This window comes from Egretta garzetta, unplaced genomic scaffold (assembly GCF_000687185.1).
Source record: "Egretta garzetta isolate BGI_Z169 unplaced genomic scaffold, ASM68718v1 scaffold182, whole genome shotgun sequence".
NCBI lineage: Eukaryota > Metazoa > Chordata > Aves > Pelecaniformes > Ardeidae > Egretta > Egretta garzetta.
Window position 1 is genome coordinate 367,189 of NW_009258767.1, and position 20,756 is coordinate 387,944.

General features: G+C 39.6%; 1 protein-coding gene across 1 annotated transcript in view; it reads left to right on the top strand.

The window, feature by feature from the left end:
* The window catches only part of LOC104135673 (propionyl-CoA carboxylase alpha chain, mitochondrial), a 252,781-nt gene that overhangs the window by 113,562 nt on the left and 118,463 nt on the right, over nucleotides 1-20,756 (top strand). Inside the window, exons 9-10 of the mRNA XM_035889044.1 lie at nucleotides 3,730-3,766; nucleotides 11,665-11,743. Coding sequence (XP_035744937.1) covers nucleotides 3,730-3,766; nucleotides 11,665-11,743 — 116 coding nt within the window. The remainder of the gene's footprint in view (nucleotides 1-3,729; nucleotides 3,767-11,664; nucleotides 11,744-20,756) is intronic.

The following is a 20,756-nucleotide window of genomic DNA, read 5'->3' on the forward strand; positions in this document are numbered from 1 at the left end:
ATACTTAAGGACATGGAATAATTGAAGAGGAGGATGCTTGGCATAACAGGCACAACTAATGATTCTCATATAGGCAAACACTGTAGCTAATATGAAACTGAGAATTGAAAGATGTGAACTGAGAGTGAAGGGGGCAGTTTGACAAAGAGTAATTTTCTTCTCAACCCTGGTTCAGTTTCTCAGTTGGCTGGGGCAAGGGTTATCCAGTCTACTCATGTAAGGAACCTGCGTCTGGTGCTGTCAGCTAGAGAGGCAACAAAAGCATTCAAATGTAGCTAATTTCAAAATCTGTAACTACAATTAATTTCCTGAAACCTGATTGAGAGAGATAGTGGTAAATAGTTTTAATCAAAAGAACCAGCGTTAATCCATGTGAGCAGCAGCTGTACTAAAGTTAGAGCTGAGAAGATGTATTGTCTGTAAATGAGTAAAGAGGAATAAGTGACAAGAAGAAAGTGGAGGCTGAGTAATGACTATAAGGAGATGCCGTAGTGAAAAACTGGCAAAGGAATGGCAAGGAAAGAAAGACTTTTATATGATTTCACCATGTACAGCCGGTTTGGTTTTATGGCTTTTAAACACAGCTGGATATAGAGCCAGAAGATTAATATCTCTGGGTGTCTACTTAGTTTCAGTGATGTCAGTAGACACGTTGAAGGTTTTCAGCAAGTTGATGAATTTACTGTATTTAAGTTTTAGGTATCTCTTTTGGCTGTATTCTTGCATTGTTTACTGACATTGGTATGAAATGATCCCTCTGTTGCTGGAGAGGTTGCTGGAGACTGGACATGAACTGGAGGTTCTCTAAGCCCAACACCCTCAGTCATGGAAACTATTACTTAGTTCTCCATAATTAGCACAATGTTTTACAGCTCTAGGAGTCTCTTAAAGAGCTTTATCCTGGCATTCCTCTACATCAGAGTAGTTTTGCTTTTTTTGTCTCCGCCTGCTGGTACCTGGAAGAGAGGCATGTACGTGAAAAAAGGAGGCTAGAAATTCTTATGCTAAATGAGTATTTTACATCTTTTTAACTTAATGAAATCAGCCATTTGTAAAAACACTATGACATCATTTTATAACTCTTATGATTTTTATAAACTTGTACCACTACTTGAACGCTTTTATTTGTACAATAAAAGGTGGTGCTAAAATTATATATTTCTTTACAATCTGCAGTTTATTTTGGGGAAAATGGTGGTGTAGCTAATGTGTTTTTGGAGGAAATGGCAGTAAATCATTGAGGACTTTTGCTTTTAAAAAATAATCCAGAATGCTTTTAGTACCAGTGTGGTTTTGTATATTTTGCACATATGGAGTTGTGTGTTACGCAGTGTCATAGCGTTCAGTTTTTGCCCCTCTATGGCAAATGTTGTGTATCTGTCTTAAGTTCTCTGCTACCAAAAATCTAAAACAACTGTCCTAACTTTTTATGAATACTCAAACTGCTACTGTATTTATGTAATCTGCAAGTGAAATGCATGATATGAAAACATAGTTTCATAGGGAAAAATATCGAAAGACCAGAGATTTCAGTAGGTCAGTTTTATTAATTTTTTGTTTATTAGTTTTTAAGGACAGCATATTTTTGTTTTCTGTTTCAGAAACACTTTTTGAAGGCTCCAGAATCTGAATATGCATTTTTTTAAATCTTTGAGTTCTAATATATTAGAACTGTAAAAGAAACAGATGTTGAAATAGTGTAGATTAATAACTGTGCTGGGCAGATGACTTCAGTCTGTTCAAGCCAGAACCGTGACAATTAGTGCTGCTGATACGATGCCGCTTATTACTTAAAGTTGTTGTATGCCTGTATAAAAATACAGTGGCAGTGAAAAGTTCCCCTGTAATGATTTGCAGCTTGTCTTCCTGTGGACTGCAATGTGTCAGTTAGCCACTTGTTTGCAGGTAACTAAGTGAAAAAAAATTACCCTGTTTGGTTCCCCCCTCTTAATTCTATTTTGCAAATATATGAGTGAATTTGCAAGAGAAAAGAAATGTAAAAGTTTCCTTCTCGACTATAATCGTGGCTCTTCATCAGTCATCACTCTTCCTGCATTTTGTTCAAGAGGCTCTAATTGTCTGCATTTGGCAGGTTTAACACTTCCTGACAGAGAGGCTATTAAGGGGAAGTATTCTCGCATAACTGTCACAGGCAGGAACAAAGAACCTTCAAACTCAATGTGTGGAAACCACTAACATTCTTAAATGACCCTTTTCATGCATTTTATCCCTTTAAGCTAAAATTTGGAGGGTGCAGGGTCATGGAAAGCAGCAAGGTGTAATAAAACAGTAAACCCTGATTTTTTTTTTTTTGGGGGGGGGGCAGGGGGGCAGAGGAGAAGGTTTTTTGCTAGATTTATCTCTTAACTTAAAAACAATTGTTATTTGGAAAAATCTCATTAACAGATGTGACTGGAGTAAAAAGACTTAAAACTGATGTTGCTTTCAGGACTGCTTTGAACTTAACAAGCACCGATTTGTGGAGCAGACTAGCTAATGAAAGGAAATTAAATTTTCTGACAACTTCCCCTGCCAGCCCCCTTATTCTTCATGGGGCTGTTACTAGGTACTGAAGACTTTTAAAGAGGATTTTGTTTTATTATCGGACATAAATGAACCAGGTATGAACATTTCTCTATGTTTTTTTTAAAGTTCTGACCTGGGTGCTTTTAAAACGGATTGCCTTGAAAGCTTTAAAAATATCAGGTTTCATTTTAATGTTCATAAGTCAGCCCCCATAGTTTCAGACACACTTAGCAGCTGGTGGTTTCCAGACATTACTGCTTTCCATACAAATTTTTTAATGCATGTAACGGAATAGTATAAATATTAGCAAATTTGGATGGAATTTTCAAACTTAATCTGTGCCATTGTAATTTTAACCCTTTTTCTTTCTAGCCACTGTATAATGGAAATATCAGTACAAGAAACCAGGATTAACTACTGCAGGAGAAGAGATTTGGTTATTAGGAATTAAGAAGTTCAAGTATCTTGGTTTTTATTCTCTGGGTTTCCAGTACTCTTTTTCTCTGTACCAGGCTGTAGTAGTATAGGTCAGCTGAAGCAATAGGTGGCATCAACAAAAAGATTTTTCTAATTATCATACCCTAGTAATGTGTGGACTTTTCGATGGAAACAATTAGGTGAATCTTCTAATTTCGATACAGTTTAAAACAATGCATTTAAGGTTTATTCTGTCTTTAGAATGAAAAACTTGCAAAAGTGAAATGGTTGTGTTCTTTCTTCAGTTGATGAAAAAAAAATCCCTCTTTAAACAAGTTCTGCAAGATTTTTTGAGCCAAACAATAGAGAATCAACTCCCCCTACTGACAGCAACCAGGAAAACAGAAGAAATACCTGTGAGGACAGAAAAAAGCTGGCAGTGGGCAAACTTTAACGATCTGATTTATGGTCCATTATTGATTGTAAACTTCTAAATTCTAGCATTAAATTCCTACAACTGCAGAAAATCATTTTGTGATCCTGGTTGTGTTTCCTGTCAGCTGATTCCTCGTTGCTTTGAGTTTCTTGGTATACTAATGATGAGGTAGAATTTACATTCCACTTATGGTATTAATTTTACATTCCTCTGGCTGAAAAGGGTCAGAAGGTTGTAAAATCAAACATTAAATGAATCAGAGGAGACAGTAGTGCAATATATGACTGCCCTCAGGACATAGTGCAATGGCTGATGGGATTAACGTTGGGTCTCATTTCCTGCTTTTACAGGATGCAGATGAAGCTGTCAGAATTGCAAGGGAAATTGGTAAGTTCTTAAATTAGCTATGGTGGGATTTGTGTGCCTCTCAGCAGACATGGTTGACTAAATTGAATGTGTAATAAGTAATCCCTATAGAACAAATAATGTTTTAATAGTTTTTAAGTTCCCTGTTGCCTATAGGGCTGGAAGAATCTAGGCATTAACGCCCTGTCTCTTAAATCATCGCATTTTAGCTTTGCAAACTGGACTTTACAGAACAAGTGCAGCCATGATTTGTGGCATGCATGTAATACGCAGTAATGAGTAGCTCACTAAAGGAGTTACTTCAAAGTATGTCTGCAATTGGACTTGATAGCCAGAAGTTAGGCGTGGTACATTTCTCTTTATCTGGAGGCTCACACCGGTGATGTTATGATCTTCGTTCTTCATCACTGTGTGGACTGCAATTAGCTTGAATATCATCCAGACCACCAGCCTTTCTTCTGTGCCTTCTGGAATAAAGTCACTATTTAGCTTCTGAATATCTTACAATGATGAAAAGAGCAACCAGCAAACTGTCTAGGACTCATTTTGATGAAGGTTAAGTGTAATATGTGTTTAATGAGTTTTGGCTTTTATTTACTAAAGCTTAATATTAGGGAAAATATTTAACCATATGCTTGAAATTACGTGTTTTTAAATGCTTTTTAGGAGAAGAATCTAATGCAATAAGAGATTTTTCTTGGGGTTTTTTTTGCATTTTCATTTTAAGAGACAGTAGCCATGAGAACTATTTAGGTTCATCACAAGTACATAATTCAAAGAATGTAGATACATTTGAAGCTTCTCCTACTGATCAAGCTACAAATTCTTCTCACCCTGTGTCAAAAGCTGTGGTGCTGCATATGTGCCAGATAGAAATTGGGACTTGCAGTGCTGCAGATGACTTTTTTTTATCAGTGTAACACATTTCCACTTTGAGTTTAAGTTAGGGTTCCTACCCTGCACTGGTTAACTGCCCTGGAACCCCTCAATGTAGGCTTGGCTGGCTTTTAGGCTGATGCAACTGAAGTCAGCATTTCTGTGGGTCAGCCTCGATGTTTCTGTTGGGAAATAAAGTAATTACTGATCATTGTCAGGGGAGCAGAAACAAAAGGAAGAGTTTATCAACTAGTTTGGAATATTTGGAGGAGAACTTTAAATAAAATTGGTTTTAGTCCTTAAAAAAGTTATACATAGTACTAGACTTTATTTCAGTTCCATTTCATTTCAATAGTCTTTCTTGCTCTTGTTCTTTAAAGATTTTCTGCAAGTATTTTTAAAGTAGTTTTGATTAGTGTAAGTTGGAAGGCATTCAGTGGCTTCCTAGATACCCTTTGTATTCTTGCTTAATTTTCTTCTGAGTTCTTCTGGTGTTCTGTTGGCTGGTTCCCATCTTTGATATCAGTAGCACTTTGGAGGTCATTATATCAAGGCAGTCTTAAATCTGTAGATATTAAAGTCAATTACAGACAGCTGGGTGGTGCTTTATCTAGATGGCAAATTCTTAAACCATTTTGATACAAAAAAGTTTTGTACTATGATGCCATGTAGTGAAAGAAAAATGTCTTTTCTAGCTTTTTTCCCCACCTATGTTTTGACCAGTTGATCAGTTTGGTTAAGCTTCTGTCTAATCATGACCACTGATCAGAATAAAACCCAATGATTTGTAATTTCAAAGTATCTAAAAAAGGTGAAATTAACGTCTCTCATGTATGTAATGCATATGTCCTCATATATAAGGCACTTGATATGCAATTAGATACTTTCAGATTATTTTAAATTTCACTTATTCAGACCCTCAGTCTTCCAAGAATGCTTAAGTAATTGTTAAAAAAAAATAAATTAATTGTGGGTCAGTGCTTAAAACTCTAAAGCATTGTGTAATGTTCTCTTGCTGCCTGCGTTTTTTTCCTGCTTCTCCCTGCTATTTTTTGACCAAAGATTCAGTAGCAGTAGAGCATGGCACTTCAGGGTTGAGACACTGCCTTTACCTGTTTCAGTGACTATTTATGGATACAAATTTTGTAAGTATGGGAGTAAAACCTACCTTTTGCTCCTCATTTGAGATATGCTTTCCCAAGTTGTTAAGAGAGAATGTGACAGAGGTATTGGGCTCAGTCAGGAATTGGAAGAGGTTCAGGCACAAATAAATGTATGGGCTCTTTTCTGGAGTCTCTCCTCTCTGTTTGTCTGTGTGGGCTGTTCTTCTCTTGTGATCCTTTCTGTAGTGCTTAATCACATTGGCTCTCTTCCTATGCTACTTCTAAATCTCTCTGTAAGTCGTGCATTAAGAACCGCTGGCCTCTTGATTTCTGAAGCATTGATGAAACTCCAGAAGGTGTTACTCTTCAGGTTGTGTGGAAGAATTGAACAACTATGAAGTGCAGGCAGTTAAACTAAATGAAAGTCTATACAGAACTGAAGAAGTAAAAAACATGGTTTTGTCATGTTTCATTTGACATGGGCTTAGTTAGTAGTAGCTTTTCAATAACGGATATTGAAAAGAATCTGGTGTTGCCACATGCAATATTGGTCAAACTGATACTGCACAATGCATTCTGTGGTACTTGCAACTTTATAAAAATCGATGAATAACATCTAAAACAACAGTGGCAAAGGGTGGGAACTAACAGCTGTGGGACACCAGAAGTTCGTTTGTTCCTTTTACCATTCAGATTCTCAGAAAAATAACCACCCTGGAAACAAAGGAATCCTAACCTAATAGTACCTATTTAGCAGCAAAAGTTTGCCTGATGATCTTCAAACTTGGCAGCTTTTTAGCTTCTGCTTTCTATGATCTTTCTAGATTCATCCTTCAGATGTGTCATGAGAATGTAAAACTATGGAACAAGAGTAGCTTTTATTCTTACATGCAATTTTAATCCCATGTAATAAATTGGCATCTAGTTTGAGGGAATGGTTGAAAAGCTAACACCTACTCAAAAACGTGCCTGCTTTGTGAGACTCTTCATTGTTGTTGGCGTGTATCCTTATAAATACTATTAGAAATTGTTTGCATGCCTCTCCTTTCCCCAAACTAATGCAACCCATCCAAGCTCTTTGAAAGAGCTTTAAACTAGGTTTGAAGGGGGAAGGGGAGAAAATCAGGCTTGCTAGAGGTAAGCAAACCAATGTTTGAGGGATGCTGTGCTAGCAAGGTCTTTCAGTCTGCCATCTCAGTGGAGGCAGGGGATGGAGATCCATGTGGCAGCAAAGACACAAGGGTTATGGATGTGTTAGAAGCCATGGAAGTGCTTGAGAATGGCCATATAGGAATTAGGGCTTCTCTTCCCCAAAAAGCTGGCGGGATCAATAGCCCAACTGAAGTGCATCTACACCAGTGCATGCAGCATGGGCAATAAACAGGAGGAATTAGAAGCTATTGTGCAGCAGGAAAACTATGACACAGTTGGCATCATGTAAACATGGTGGGATGACTCGCACAACTGGAGTGCTGCAATGGAGGGCTATAAACTCTTCAGAAGGGATAGGCAAGGAAGGAGGGGTGGTGGGGTAGCCCTGTATGTTAGGGAATGTTTTGATTGTCTAGAGCTTCGTGATGGTATAAATAGGGTTGAGTGTTTATGGGTAAGAATCAGGGGAATGGCCAACAAGGCAGATATCGTGGTGGGAGTCTGTTACAGACCACCCAACCAGGATGAAGAGGCAGATGAAATATTGTATAAGTGGCTGGGAGAAGTCTCACAATCACAAGCCCTTGTTTTCATGGAGGACTTCAACTTACCAGATGTCTGCTGGAAATACAACACAGCAGAGAGGAAATAGTCTAGGAAGTTCCTGGAGTGTGTGGAAGGTAACTTTTTGATATAGCTGGTGAGTGAGCCAGCCAGGGGAGGTGCCCTGCTGGACCTGTTGTTTGTGAACAGAGAAGGACTGCTGGGTGATGGTTGGAGGCTGTCTTGGGCACAGCAATTGTGAAATGCAAGAGTTTTCAATTCTTGGAGAAGTAAGGAGGGGGGCCAGCAGAATTGCTACCTTGGACTTCCGGAGGGTAGACTTTGGTCTGTTTAGGAGTCCGGTTGACAGGGTCCCTTGGGAGGCAGTCCTGAAGGGCAAAGGAGCCCAAGAACACTGGATTCTCTTCAAGAAGGAAATCTTAAAGGCACAGGAGCAGGCCATCCCCATGTGCTAAAAGGCGAGCCAGAGGGGAAGAAGGCCGGCCTGGCTGAACAGAGAGCTTTGGCTGGAGCTCAGGAAATAAGAGAGTTTATGAACTTTGCAAGAAGGGGCAGCAACTCATGAGAACTGCAAGGATGTTGTGAGGTTGTGCAGGGAGAAAATTGGAAGTGCCAAAGCCCAACTAGAACTTAATCTGGCTACTGCTGTAAAAGATAATTAAAAATGTTTCTATAAATACATTAGCAAAAAAGGAGGGTTAAGGAGAATCTCCATCCTTTATTTGATATGGGGATAACATAGTGACAAAGGATGAGGAAAAGGCTGAGGTACTTATTGCCTTCTTTGCTGCAGTCTTTAATGGTAAGCCTAGTTGTTCTCGGGGTACCCAGCTACAAGAAAGACGTTGAGGTACTGGAGTGTGTCCAGAGAAGGGCAACGAAGCTGGTGAGGGGTCTAGAGCACAAGTCTTATGAGGAGCGGCTGAGGGAACTGGGGTTATTTAGTCTGGAGAAGAGGAGGCTGAGGGGAGACCTGATCACCCTCTACAACTGCCTAAAAGGAGGTTTTAGTGAGGTGGGTGTTGGTCTCTTCTCCCAGGTAACGGGCGATAGGATGAGGGGAAATGGCCTCCAGTTGCATCAGGGGAGGTTTAGGTTGGACATTAGGGAAAATTTCATCACCGAAAGGGTTGTCAAGCACTAGAACGGGCTGCCCAGGAAAGTGGTCGAGTCCCCATCCCTGGAGGTATTTAAAAGACGGGTAAATGTAGTACCTGGGGACATGGTTCAGTGGTGGAATGGCAGGGTTAGGTTAACAGTTGGAATTGAGGATCTTAAAGGTCTTTTCCAACCTAAGCGATTCTATGTGAGCATACTTCAGCAGTTTTGATTGCTGCTGAGTAGTGCAGAAGTGTTTAAGAGAATGATGATAATTAACACATCCTGATCCCAGCATCCTGTACGCAATATGCATGCAAAACTTAGATTGTACAAAGCCTTCCTTGTCTTAGCACACATCAGTCTTTGGTATTGGCCAAAGAACTGCTGTTTAGCTTAGTTCAGTGCCCCAGAGAGCAAGTAGTGTGTAAAGGCATATTTGAGCAAAAGTTCAAGTCCCCTTATTTTCAGAGGACTGGCTAATTGTCATCCTAACTTGTAGAGGTTAGTTACAAAGAATTTTTCCTTCTCAACGTAAAAAGCTGTATGTATCTCTTCAAAACAAGCCATACTTTTTCTTAATTTTTATTTTTAACTATATTGTGGCTTTCTGGAATCTTTAACTGCCTTGCATACAAGGGTGGTCAATATGCAATCAGTATACATAAAAGGTATGTGTGTGGAGAAGCAAAGTGTTTCTAGGCTTGGTGAGTGATACCAGTAACCAATGTATCCTGTCTGATAATTCAATCATGTGAGTTGTGATATAGGAACTTTTATATTCTTTAGCATATAAAGAGTCACCAAGGCTCACTGCCAGCATGCCTGTTTTGCTGTTGAAACGAAAGAACAGTAAATTAGGATTAGACTCTATTTACAGAATTAAAATCAGCAAGCCATTCAGAAGACTGATACTGTTGGACTGGAATTGTTAGCATAATTGATGATGATTTTTTCAAGTACATGCAACACTGAATAAGATAGATTAGGTGATGGAAATTGCTATAGTGAGTTTGCCATAATAAGACTTCCAACAATGCTGATTTCAGAATTTCAGACTTGCAGCCTCTTGAGTTGGAGAGAGTCTCCAGCTGGTGATAGTGTTGCCAGAGGTGTAAGTTAGCTAATGTTACCTGGTTAAATCTCATTTCTGGCATGAAAATCACACAAGATATGCTTTTTGCTTTATTTCAAGGTAGCCAGTGATGTGTCTAGGAGCCTGGCAGTTGCCAGGGATCTGTAAAACCAGCTACAGCATAGATTAATTGTCCTTATGTAGATATTGCGTATACTGCCTTTCATGAAAATGAGTTGGACTTCGCTGTTTGCTGCATGCAATCTAGAGTTTTTGCACATACCCTTTTATTTCTGGGATTGTAGAAGCCTTGAAAATACTCAGTACAGTTCTGGATTGAATCCATTATTACTCTGACTTATCCTGTACCCCTCTGTGGGCAGCAGCAGATATTTCACAGGAAAACATAAGAGACACTCAAGCTTATTTGCATGGCTTGATCTTACACTTATACCTAGAAACTAGAGATTACTTTAGACTCTAAAGCATGAAGATTTGTAGCCTTTGGGTCATCCCTGCTTATAGGAACTTGTTTTGTGCTTTGCAGATGCTTTTATCTGTTGCCTCTCTGCAGCTTTCAGCCACGTGAATGCTCTGTAGCATGGGGTTCCACGGTCTAATAACGTGTTATGTTGGAAACTATTTCATTGATCTTTGTTGTTTCTTTGGTAATTTAACGTTCTCTTGTACTGTTGCTGCTTTCCTGCCTTCCAATCAATGCAACTCTGTTTCTTATGCTTGTATCATGTCCCTTTTTTGTGTGTCCACTTCAGTCTTTTTAAGCAAAAGGTTTTCCAGATCTTGGCTGTTTTTGATTATCTTCTCCTGAACCTCATTTCAGTCAAATGACTTTGGGGAGAAGGTAGGCATACTGTATCACTGTCACCTGACAGAGCAGGAGTAGATCTACATTCCAGAAAGAAACTGTAAACATTAGTTACACATATGATACTGACTTGACCATTTCTGTTTGGAGTCATATTCAAATGTCCCTTTCCGTCCCTAGATCAAAGCCTTTTACAGGATTTATCTTCAGTTTGCAAGGACTGATGGACTCTTCTTGCCGGACAATATCTGCTGGTCTGATAATAGGGTTTAATGTTATAATTTTTCATTAAACATACTGGAGACCAAAGGCTTGAAGATTTTTCTGCTATCCTAGAAATGTCAAAAACTTTCTAATTAGATCCTTAGTTTTCAAATTTCTGTACATTCATGTAGGAGAAAGGTGAAGTTCACAAATATGAATAAGAAATTGTTTTAGGAAATTGCTTTGAATTGAAATATTGTACTACAAGATAAACAGTCATTACTAAATCTGCTTTTAAACTGCATACTTTGTTACTGTACTTTTCTAGCTTTCAGAAAACTAAGGTCCTGACTCATACCCATACTAAGGTATCTTGTTCTGAGAGCAAGATATTACCAGTAATGCACAATGCTGTTAGATTTATGCTGCTTGTTTTTTCTTACTACTTGTCAGTTTTGGGAAAATCCTTTTTTATGGTTAAAAAATCCAGATTATTATATAATATCTGAGCAGCACAGCTCTTTTGAGGTATTCTGTTATTTAAATTATACGGCACCAGAAGTGTTGATAAGATACGTTTGATTACCGAATCTCTTGACTAATAATTTATTAAGATCTCCTGCTTATTTTTGCTAGTAATTTCAAAAAAAAAAAAGTTATTACAGCTGTAGCTTATTTCAGCAGTAACAAAGGAACAAAATTTTGTTCCTAAAGAAATGTGAGCTTAAAAAGGTCAAATGCCTTTATTCATAAATCACTTTGTTACTTGGGAATAATTCATTCAGTGCTTTTTTTTGGTATAAATGAAATGGAGAAGACAACCTTTCTTGGCTTCAGAAATCACTGCACTGACAGCTAAATTTTGAAAAGAAAAATCTCTCCTCTCCTCTCCCTCCAAACAAAGTGTTTTAATAAACGAAGTTATTGTCTACTGGCATTATTGGACATGTGGTCAGTTGTCATGTTCCTCTGACCAACTGAACAAAGTTTGAACTTCTGTCTAATTGTTCCCCGCTGTTAGGCTACCCTGTCATGATCAAGGCCTCAGCAGGTGGTGGTGGGAAAGGCATGAGAATCGCTTGGGATGATGAAGAGACCAGGTGAGATGCTGTCCAAAAGCTTGCCTTGATGAATGCTGCAGTTACCAAAGTCGCATTAAACCACTGTGAGCTGACAGTTGAGCAGATATGAAATGTTAAACAGAGAAATTGGATATTATTTGGTTTTCTCCCTTTCATATAGTGAGTGGTGTGCTTTAGGAGTTTGCATGTGTCTATTTAATTTTTGCATAAACCTTACAAAACATGGTCCATTAATCTGAGTAAAAGCCCAACACTTAGAATTGTCTTTAGTCCAATGATAGACTGTAAATGTAGACTGTAAATAACATTTTGCTGTATGCCTTTCAGAATGCTGATGTATTAATTGTGTGTTAGGTAGAATACTTATTGGCCCTGATTCTCAAACATTGATGCATGCCATTAGTTCTATTAAAGTTGATGAGACTAATTATTCATGTGTGGAAACACATACAATGTTTTCAGAATGTGCTCTAATAAATTGCATACTTCTGTGTTTAAAATACTTGTCTTAGCAAACTATTGTGCTTTTGCCTGTTTGAGACAATGTTTGTTTAAACACAGATGTTTTCATGTCACTTAATGGTCGTCTGAATCCTGAACACTTCAAGATGCTTTGTTACTGACTGGGGAAGTTTTACAATCCATTCTCTGCTGATATTCTGGCAGTGAGGAGCCTGGTTTCAACCCCATGTGCCACTGTTGTTAAAGAAAAATGTGTTTTAGGGTTTTTCAAAGACTTGTAACAAAAAGCCTATTTGATCCAAAATTAGACAACCTTCTAAATGTTTTCCTTTCCACATGGAGAGTGGCACATATGCCGGAATCAACTCAAAGTACAACTCACATTTTTGTTAGTTTAATTTAGTCACCTGCAAGATTTCTCTGTCATATTTTTGTGTTCCCTATTAAATTTTTGTTTGACAAAACCTAAAAGTGGAAAAAAGAACAATGAATGGCTAGCAGTTAAACTTTAGATTTAAAGAAAACATGGGGCTTTTTTTTTGTACCTTGCTAGCCCATTTATATTCAAATCTAAATAGGAAAATGAGGTTTTGTGCATTAGAACGAAGATCTAGAATAACCTGCTTTCTCACAAGGATGCTTTGTTCCCACTGCTTTAGAATCCAAAATTACTGCCTTGATCTTGTTCAGGCAGCAATTGCATCTGTTGGACTTGAAAGGAAGGCATTCATTTCTTGTTCTGCTCAGAAAGGAGCAAAGGAGCTCGATTTAAAGTAACTGTTTAAAAATGGAAAACTGGATTTAAAATCATGGTTGCTAATTTGTTTTGGAGAAAAGTGTAGTTATTGTTCAGAAAGTCGCCTGATAGAGCTGATTGGTATCAACAGAAGCCAGCTAGGGATATTCTTTTTTGTACATTTGCATACAAAATTAATTTAGTGGTACTACTTTGACCCAGTGATATTTAGCGATGTTAGTTTGAGATGCTTGCCTTATTTGTGGAAGGCCTTTGAAATACAATTCAGCTGCTTATTATGGGCCAGTGGTGCCTTATAATAATCCTTTTGGTTAGTTATGCTAAGCCTTGTCTTTACAGTGTAATTTTATAGAGTAATATATAAAAAATGCTGTGAGAAAGCGCCTAGATTGAGTAACAGATCAACACTGGTTACTGATCCCATATCAAGCAGAAATGCTTGTTTTAACACTTACAGATAGGCAGCAATGAAGGCAAAATTAAATTGGCAAAATACTTGTTGCAGAAAGATAAATGAGATTAAGAGAACTGAAGATAGAAACAGATTTACTCTGCATTTGCATATGTAGTAGAGCCATTTAGGTTTCTCTTATAGTCTGTCTTGAAGAAATATCTATGAGGTTGTAAAAGATATGTTGTACGTGTCCATTGTGTTACAGAACTGAGGTTGTTCCTTTTTATGTGTCTGAAGAAGAACATCTGATTGAATGTTTTGAAGGTGTTTCAACTTGTTATTGACAAAAGAACGTATCTGATAGTTTTAGTATCGCATGAAAAGTTGTTGACCTCATGTATTGTCTTGCTGCATCCAAATCAATGTTATCCTAAAAATAAACTAATTTTCAGCTTTTGGTAGACTCTGAGAACCCAGTATCTGAATGGCCTTTTGCATTTCAGGGTTCATAGATGCAGTACAAGTGTGAAGAACTGTTAATAGTATTTTGATTTGTAAACTTGCTTTGGCTTTGTAATGTGGGATTAATTCCAAATGCTATTCGAAAAAAAGCCTTATTGAAACTAATTTTGTTTGAAACATACTTTTGGATTTTCAGGATGGTTGAAAATTTTTCTTATCTCAACTGGCTATGCATAATATTAAAAGAAGGCTTAAATGTATTGTGAGGTTTGACATGGAAATAGCCACTGGAAATGGAAAATACCCATCTGAAAGACTTAATTGCTGCTATTACAAAATTAGTCTCTGTGGTAACTTACTGGTGCTTCATCCTTCACATCTTTCAAATATGCCAAATGATGAAAATTTTGTTAGATTGACTAAAAATTATGATAGTAATCCAGCTATAGCTAAGATTTCTGTAACTTTCAGGTAGTATTTCTAACTAGAAATACTAGAATAGTTTTACCACTGTCAGAATTATTTTTTTTTCCTTGCATCCTGCTTTCAGCTGGGATAGGGTTAATTTTCTTTCTAGTAGCTGGCATAGTGCTGTGGTTTGGATTTAGGATGAGGATAATGTTGATAGCACACTGGTGTTTTAGTTGTTGCTAAGTGGTGTTTATACTAGTCAAGGACTTTTCAGCTTCCCATGCCCTGCCAGCGAGAAGCTGGGAGGGGGCACAGCCAGGACAGCTGACCCCAGCTGGCCAAAGGGATATTCCATACCATATGATGTCATGCTCAGCATATAAACTGGGGGAAGTTGGCCAGGGGCTGGCGGTCACTGCTCAGGGACTGCCTGGGCATCAGTCAGTGAGTGGTGAGTTGTGCATCACTTACTTTCTATATTGTTTTATTGTTGTTTTGTTATTCCCTTTATTCCTTTTTTTTTTTTTCCCCCTTCCTTTTCTGTCCTGTTAAACTGTCTTTATCTGAACCTACAAATTTTCTTTTTTTTTTTTTTTCTGTTCTTTCCCCCATCCCACTGTGGGACGGTGGGCGTGAGCAGATGGCTGTGTGGTGTTTAGCTGCCTGCCGGGTTAAACCACAGCACCTTGAAAGAGCTCTTGATGCGTGTGTGACTGTGGACGGCTGCGATGTTGACCCCTGCCTCTTTATCTGGTTAGGGCTGCTGTTGTATTTCTTCAGATATGAATCCCTTCTAACTCTCACTTCTATTGCTTTTTTCCAAATTCCAGTCAAATTCTAGTTTGGAATTTAGAGTTCAGTTCAAGCCACTAAGCCACATCTGAAATTAAAATAACCCTATCTTCACTCTAATGTAACCCCTAGTCAGTTGTCTTGGTTTGGGTAAGTTGAACTTAGGATGCCCTTTCTTCACATAATAGATACCCACTTAAAATAATACTGGAAATGAAGTGCAGATTTCTGAAGAGCAGTCTACATTGAATTCAGGTTTGTAGGTTCTTCACAGCCTGAGAAGGTTCTGCTGCTCTATGAATCTAAAAGTACTTCTTTCTTAGTGTAGCTGAGCATCCCAGCTGTGGTCTTGCATGTGAAAAGCCTCTGTGCTTGTGTCCAAGAGAACCTGATCTTAAAGTGCTTTCTAAATATAGGTAACATGAAGTTCATTGTGAAATACAACAAAACATGACTAGGGTAGGTGTCTGAATACCTAGAAATTTTCTGTATCGTTCCTTCTTCGATTGTTGAGAAACTGAAGGCTCTCTTGCTTTCAGTCTGCTTGTAACAGTTGTAGCTGTAACTAAGTCTTTAGGCTTCATGGCTTCAAGTGGTCTGCTGGCAGCTCTGAAAAGGAATTCACTTGAGAACCCTGTCTTCTCCAAAGAAGAGATTTAAATTTTCTAGCAGAGATGGAGATGGATCTTTGCACACAAAGATAATTACTGGCTTGTAGGCTCACTATCAGAGGTCATCATACAGGAACTACTGGTCCCTGTTTTAAACTCCATGGATTTGCAGATAGAAATTAGTTTTTCTAGTTAGTAGTTTCAGCTGCAAACATGATAACCTCTAAGTTGGAAACCTGTACTGAATTTCCTTCTGACATTTTCGTCTTGAGAACTTGGGAGCTTTGTGCTAGTTCTACTCCCTGCCCCTTCCACCCTCCCAATTGTATCAACTTCTGTAACTTTTCCTAGATACTGAAATCTTGTGTGCTTAGTGGGTATCTATTTTGAAAGCTTTCACCAAGGCAGCTTCCAGCAACAGATATTTAGAGAGATGAAGGATTTTGCCTTTTAACTTACAATAACAGGAAAAGATAAATTGTCCTGTTACTTAAATTTGTTCTTGGTTCTTACACCAATTTCATGAACTTCAGTCAAACATCTGCTCTCAAATTCCAAGAAGCCCTTATAGTTTCTCTTCTGTGGTCCTGTGGTACCATGCTGTGTTTACTTCCACTGTTCCACAATTGTTGCTCTTCATTGGGATGGTACAACAGGATACGTGGGAGAACTACTAGCAAATTTGTTTTCGTAGTCTGCAATAAATTTCTGCAGCTTCCCACCTTCCTTCAGAAACATCTGTTGAATTTTTTTTCCTGATGTTGTTATGTTCCAATAGCTCTGAAGGAATGAGTACTGGAACTGGAAGAAGATAAAGTGTAAATATGTAACAAATAGTTCTGAGGCAAAGGAAATCTGAAGTGTGCAGTATGAGAGGACAATGCTTTAAAAAAATGAACAGCATTCTCTATCACAAGCCTGTACATTGAGTCTTACTACCTTCCCAAAGCACTGCATTTCACCTGGCAGAATGCTCTGCCCTGCAAAAATTGGGGTGTTAGGGGTTTGGCATCATTGGTCTGTCCTGCACAGGTATGTGCTGTAGAAGTGTTCAGGTAAGGGAAGTCAGTTGGATGAATGAAGAACAGTGTTCCCTAAAAACTGGTTTTTTTTTAAACATAGGTTTCTGTGCCAGCTACATGTGTAAAGATATGTAAAATGCTGTGACTAGGTCATTTTAGTTCTTTAAAATTTGGAGTCAAGCTGAAGCAATGGATTTTGGTTTTATGTGTAAAATCAAACAACATTTGAGTATTTATTGGTTACTTAACTTACCAGTCATGGTTTTGGAGAGATTCTACTGTACTATTGGTCATCAAACATCCGTTTTTAACTAAATGGCCTTTCTAATTCTGGTCTTGACAAGAAAAGACCATTTTCTTTTAGCGTTTCCTGATATTGGAAACTGAAATATTACATAATGACCGCGGTCTTTTATTAGTGCATGGCTGCCTCCAAAGAAAGTGGTTGTTTTACTTAAAGCAGCAATGCTGATCTCTGAGCTGGAGGCAGAAAGTTGGCACAGGCTATATCACTTCAGACAACCACAAGAAAACTTGTGGCAAGGTCAAAAAATGCTTTTGTATAACTTCTACTTTCATGTGGATAAATTTACTGTAGAGAGAGAGAGGAACCTTTAAAGATATCTTGTTCTTCCCCTTAAAGAATCATGCATGTCTGAAGGGACCTAAGGACATCATGTCATCCAGCTTCATGCTCAGAATAGGATCAGCAGTGAATTTGAAGCTGATTTCTTAGAGCTTTGCCCAGTTGGGTCTTGCAAACCTCCAAGGATTGAGATTTCACAGCCTCTCTAAATAGCCTGCCCAGTGTTTTAGTTCTTTCTAGCCATTTTTTTTCCTTACATCCAGTTGGAAATCCCCTACTCAGTTTGACCGCTGTCCTGTTTTTCTGCTATGCACTGCAATAGAGATTGGCTTCATTATCTTAAGTAAACTCCTCTTTAAGTATGGGAAGGCTGCTGTTAGATGTCCACTAAATCCTTGTTGTCTTTTGGGTTCAACAAGCCTGGTTGACTGTGCTGGTCCTGGGTATGCTCTGACCATCCCACTTGAGCTTATCAACATCTTTGAGTACTAGGAGTCCAAAACTGGATGCAGTATTTCAAATGTGGTCTACGAGGTGCTGAGTAAAGGGGAATAACTGCTGCTGTTGGATCTACTGGCTATGCTGCTGTTGGTACAGTCTGCTATTCAGTTAGCCTTCATTACTGACAGGGTGCACTGCTCACTTGCATCACAGCCTGTTACCCACTAGGACCTCCAAGTCATCTTAAGCAGCCAGTTAGTTCCACAGCCTGTACTGATGCAGGGGCGGGTTAGTCTGTGCTACGTATGGGACTCTGCATTTGTTCTCATGGAAATTCATAAGATGCTTGTGAGCCTGTTCCTACAGACTGTTTAGGTCTCTCTGAAATGCAGCCTTGCCTTTGAGTATATCGATGACCCCATTTTAGCATGGTCCACAGACTGGTGGTGGTACATTCCAGGTCAATGATAAAGAGGTTAAACTGGTTCCAGAGTAATATACTAATAGATTCCTGGGGAAATGCCCTTGTATTGGATTTCAGGTGGAGGATGAGCCAGTGTTGGTTTGAGCCCAACGATCTAGCCAGTTATGCACCCATCTAGTTGTGCTCTTACATAGACTAGAATATTCTACCTTGGAAACAATGATGCTGCGGGAGGCCATTAAGGTCTTGCTAAAGTTGAGGGAGATGATATCTACTGTTGTCCTATAATTCATAGGTGTAGTAATAAAAGGCAAGCAGATTGGTTAAGCATGAGACTATTGGTAAATTCAGTTTGTTCTCAGTCACTTTCTCATGTGTCTAGAAACAGCTTTTGGGAGATCTTGCTTAATGACTCTTCCCCAGAATTGAAGTGAGGCTAACCAGCTTGTAGTTCTCCTGAGTCTTTCATACATTCTCAAAGATTTTGATTGTCTCAAAACAATGTTTGTTTTCCTCTAGTCATCAGGAATCTCCTGACCTCCAAAGCTTTTCAAAGATTACAGGGGAGTCTCACAATGACATATGCTACGTCTCTTAGCATTCCATCTAGTCTTACTGACTTGTATGGGTTGATTTCTCAAGAGATCCTTGATTCCATCCTCTTCTGCTACTGGTAATTCTTCTTCAGCCCATCTAATCTCTGTCCTGACAAGTCCCCAACATCTATCAGAAACTTGTCTTCTGTGTTGATTTTCCAACAGATGTCAGGGAGGTTAGCTTCCTGTTTAAAAAAAAAAAACAACAGCAGACACTTCCCCCCCAACCACTAACAAACCAAAACCCACCCTTCCCTCTGCAAACAACCCATGGCCCAAAAACCCCAAAACAAAACCACACAAACACTCAAAGTCTGAGACTTTGAGTTGCTTAAAGAAGAATTTGTCAGCTTGAGCCAGGTGAACTGTTACAAATTTGCACTTACTGTCCTCTTCCTTGATCCAGACCTTCCAGCTCTCACTGTCTTGCCCTTTCCCAAGAAGAGATCCATATATTTGACTTGCCCTTTCATGAAAACGGCAAGCCTATCCTACTGCCTGCCTTGAAGATTGGGTAGTCATTCATTGCAGCACTGCAGTTGTGTGACTTGTCCTACCATGTCAGCTATTCTAAGGACACTGAAGTTCTGTGTCTTCACGCAGGTTCCCACTCCTGTTTGTTTCCTTGGCCACATGCATTTATATACAGCTGCTTGAGGTGGACCTCTTGATTTTTATCTTATTTTTCCATTGATGCCTCCAGGCTTTGATTAGCATGCAGCTCCCACCAGTGTGACCCACCCTGCCCCTGAGGAGAGGCAGTGGTGTTCCCTGCCTGCCTTAGGCATGGGCTGTGCTGGCCTTTCAGCCCCTCTGCACCAAGCCCAACTTGGGTGAAGGCATCTGATGCATGATGGGTACTCCTGCAGCTGGGGCTGTGGAGTCACTGTGTGTACTGCGTTGGGCCGTACTGTTAGCAGTGTTCCAGCTTACTGGCTCCGTGGCAGTGTGTATCTCCAGGTGGCTGACCTGGGGCATGAGTCATCCTTGCAGCAGGCAGCTATGGGCCCCGTTTCATGGTGAACCAGTCTATCAATCTATGAGTTGAGAAACAGCTAGCAGAAGCTAATGGAAGCACCTGAAAGCAGCAAATCTGCATATAGAAAAAAAACCAACCCAAAAAGCTCCTACTAGAAGTTACCGAGAACCGAAGAAGAATCTTAACTCAACAGAAGATCTTGTCTGAATAAATAACTTGCAACCAAAATGCCAACCCCCCCTCCACACCCTGCTGTCAAAACTACCTTTACCACCAACTCCTCCTAATGAGAAACTACCAAAAATGTGTCCTGCCAAAGCTCCTCTTAGCTGCTGCTATTTGCTGTCCTGACTCAGCTGGTGTCCCTGTAAGCACGGGGTGCCCAATACTGTCTAATGGACAGTCCGTCCTCCCTGCCCCTTGGTCTAGCGCAGGTGGCTGGCACTGGAAGACTGTGAAGTTGGCCATGTTAGTGATTGAGTGTGAGTCCGTGAAGAATCCCTGCTCAGGAATCATCTGACCAGGGTGCCTCTTTCTTTGAGTCATAGAATAGAGGTATTAGTGATAGTCTTTGTATAGGTGAAGCACATCAGCCTCAATGATTGTGTCTTGTCAAATACCAGGGCTGGATTTAGGCTGCAGACAGCATGTTGCTTGTATGGTAAACTGTACCTGGGCCCAGACAGGGGCAATAAGCTTGGGTTTCCCTGTCTCAGTTCCCCTGCACTTCCCTTCTGTGGTTGGCATGGGCAGGGAAGTTTTGGACTGGGCTGCACCTGTTAGTACAGTTGTGCTGTGTGGGTAGTGTCTTCCTTATGTCAGCAGTAAACGTAAGACCAGGGGTAATGTGGGACCGCTGCTGAATGAAATGGGTGCCCTGGTGACAGAAGATACAGAGAAGGCGGAGCTACTGAATGCCTTCTTTGCTTCAGTCTTCACTGTCGAGGCTGGCCCTCAGGCTCCCCAGTCCTGGCAGGTAAGCGAGCAAGCTTGGAGAAAGGACAACCTTCCCTCTGTCGATGTGGGTCAGGTTAGGGATCTTTTAAGGAAGCTGGACACCCACAAGTCCATGGGCCCCGATGGAATGCACCCGC